This window comes from Eptesicus fuscus, chromosome 11, assembly GCF_027574615.1.
Source record: "Eptesicus fuscus isolate TK198812 chromosome 11, DD_ASM_mEF_20220401, whole genome shotgun sequence".
Lineage (NCBI taxonomy): Eukaryota > Metazoa > Chordata > Mammalia > Chiroptera > Vespertilionidae > Eptesicus > Eptesicus fuscus.
The window spans coordinates 9705025-9707205 of record NC_072483.1 but is presented as its reverse complement, the minus strand read 5'-3'; the positions used below and the strand labels follow the sequence as shown (position 1 = coordinate 9707205).

General features: G+C 69.4%; 1 protein-coding gene across 2 annotated transcripts; it reads right to left on the bottom strand.

Moving 5' to 3' along the window:
* Nucleotides 1-503: 503 nt before the first annotated feature.
* Nucleotides 504-1943, bottom strand: C1QL2 (complement C1q like 2). 2 transcript variants are annotated; one of them, XM_054723397.1, is made up of 3 exons: nt 1547-1943; nt 1260-1507; nt 504-683 (listed from the first exon to the last, which is right to left on the bottom strand). In XM_054723397.1, exons 1-3 carry the CDS (start codon nt 1941-1943, stop codon nt 504-506), a joined length of 825 nt encoding a protein of 274 aa, XP_054579372.1. The 2 variants fall into 2 exon arrangements, with proteins under 2 accessions (XP_054579372.1, XP_008141673.1); XM_008143451.3 differs by having other exon boundaries at nt 1260-1943.
* Nucleotides 1944-2181: the final 238 nt, after the last annotated feature.

Sequence of the window (2181 nt, the reverse complement as noted above, 5' to 3'; positions counted from 1 at the left end):
GTTTGCTGGGATTCTGCGGCGGTGGGGTTTTGACTGATGGACAGGGAAATTTGCAGGAGTATTGGACTCCCCAGGGAGCTCATGCGCACTTTGGCCTACCTCACTGGCCAGGGTTGGAAGGCTGGGCCTCAGGGCACTCCGAGAAGGAGGGAGACTGAAAGAGGGCAGTTCCGCCCAGCCTGTCCAGTCCAATCAGGTTTGCAAACTCTGCTGCCACCGCCACCGCTGCTGTCCACGCCTTTGGGGTTCAGGTTCAGGCTCATCCCACCACATTGGCGTCGCCCTCTCCCTCCCCAGACGGGGCCAAGGGCCAGGAGCACTGCCCAGAGCATAGTGAGTTGCAGACACACTGGGGATGGGAGCGGGGCAGGGAGGACAGCGGGAATGTGTCTTTTCCAACATGTCAAGAAGCGTCATGAAACGCGAGGGGTCCTTGCCAGGGAACAGCGCGCCCCCGTTGGGCCCAGGGCGGCGGGAAGCCCCCTCGCCCAGCTCCCTGCGCCCTAGTCCGGGTAGAGAAGGAAGCCGGAGAACGTGCTGTACTTGTTGTTGTTGCCTCCGTGCGCCTTCCCGCCGTCCAGCTTCACGTACACCTCGTCCCCCGCCTCCAGGTGCAGCACCACGCTGTTGCTGGCGTAGTCGTAGTTCTGGTCTGCGTCCTGAGCGATGGCGCTGGCCCGGACCTGGGGGCGAGCCGCGGAGCTGTGGGTCGGGTCGGGGCAGTCTGCCCAGGTCCCTCCCGGCCCCCACCCCGCGCCCCCCGGTCGGCCTTCTGCCCGAGGCTCCGGCTCCGGGGTCCACGCTCCCACCCAGGCTCCACCTTCTCTCTGCAACTTAGCCAATTCCTTCTCGGCCCCCTCTCCGCGGCCCGCAAGTCCGGAAGGAGGAAAGATGGGACTTTCTGATCACCGGCCCCGCGAGGAAGGGTGGGAACCAGGGCCAGCACCAGAGGAAAGGAGAGTAAGGGGCGAGCGCCTGCACAGGGGCAGCTAAAGAAGGAAGGGGCTTCCGCGGAGCCCGGGGGGCTGCAGGCGAGGCGAGCACCTAGCCAGGGAGAGCGGTTCGGGTGGCGGGGTCTGGGGTCTCCCGGCACAACCGCCCTGTTACACGGGGATAAACGCGACCAGGGAGCTTTGGGGAGCGGGATCCCGGGTGCGCTCGCGCGCGCGCTCGCCAGCGGGGAGAAGGAGGTTGGCTCCCGAGCAGTTAGGGCACGGGGTCTGCGGGACCTGCGGGAGCGGCGGGGGAGGGTCACTGACCTGCCCGTTCTTGCAGAGGTCCGCCCACATGCTGGTGCCGTCGCCGCCGCGCATCAGGATGTGGTAGGTGAAGAAGTAGATGCCGCGCACCTGGCAGCTGAACTTGCCGGTGGTGGGGTCGTAGTGATTGCCGAGGTTGGTGACCACGTCGTCGAACTTGAGCACCTCGTAGCCTTCGTGGGGGCTCTTGAGACCCACGTAGAAGGCGATCTTGGGGCCACTGAAGGCGGCGCTGAGCGCGCCGGTCACTTCGCCCTCAGAGTCGCCGCCGCCCCGGGTCCCGCCACCCACTACTCCTTCCCCTCCGGCCGCTCCCGCCGTCAGCTGCAGCCCTGGAAGCCCGGGCCGCCCGGAGTCGCCCTTCTCCCCCGGGGGACCCCTGGGTCCAGGCGGGCCCGGCTCTCCAGGGGGCCCCCGCGGCCCTGGCTTGCCCGGTCGCCCCGGGTCGCCCTTGGGTCCCTGGATGAAAGGGGGCGGAGGGTTGGCGCTCAGGTCTTGCATGACTTCCAGGGCGGCGGTGCTGGGTCCAGGCGGCGGCGCCTTGGCGCCCGCGGGGCCTCCACCGGGAGCAGCGCTGTACGGGTCGCAGATCATGCGGCAGGTGCCCATCATCTCGTAGTGCGCGGCGCCGGGGGTGGCCGCCTGCAGCAGCAGCGGCACCGCGATGAGCAGCCCCAGGGCCATGGCCAGGAGCACGCCGACGGCCGCCAGGCAGGCGCGCCGCCGCCGCTGCCACTGCTGGGAAGCGGCCGCCACCAGCTCCTCCTTGCCTCCCGAGGAGGTAATGGTGGGGCGGCGCGGGCGGCCCCGCTCCCCGAACTCGGGGGCCGACTCCACGGGTCCTGGCCGCACCCCCGACGTGGCGACCCTCGCTCCGGGCGCCCAACTACTTCAGGGAGAGGCGCCCCAGCACAGGCGCCGA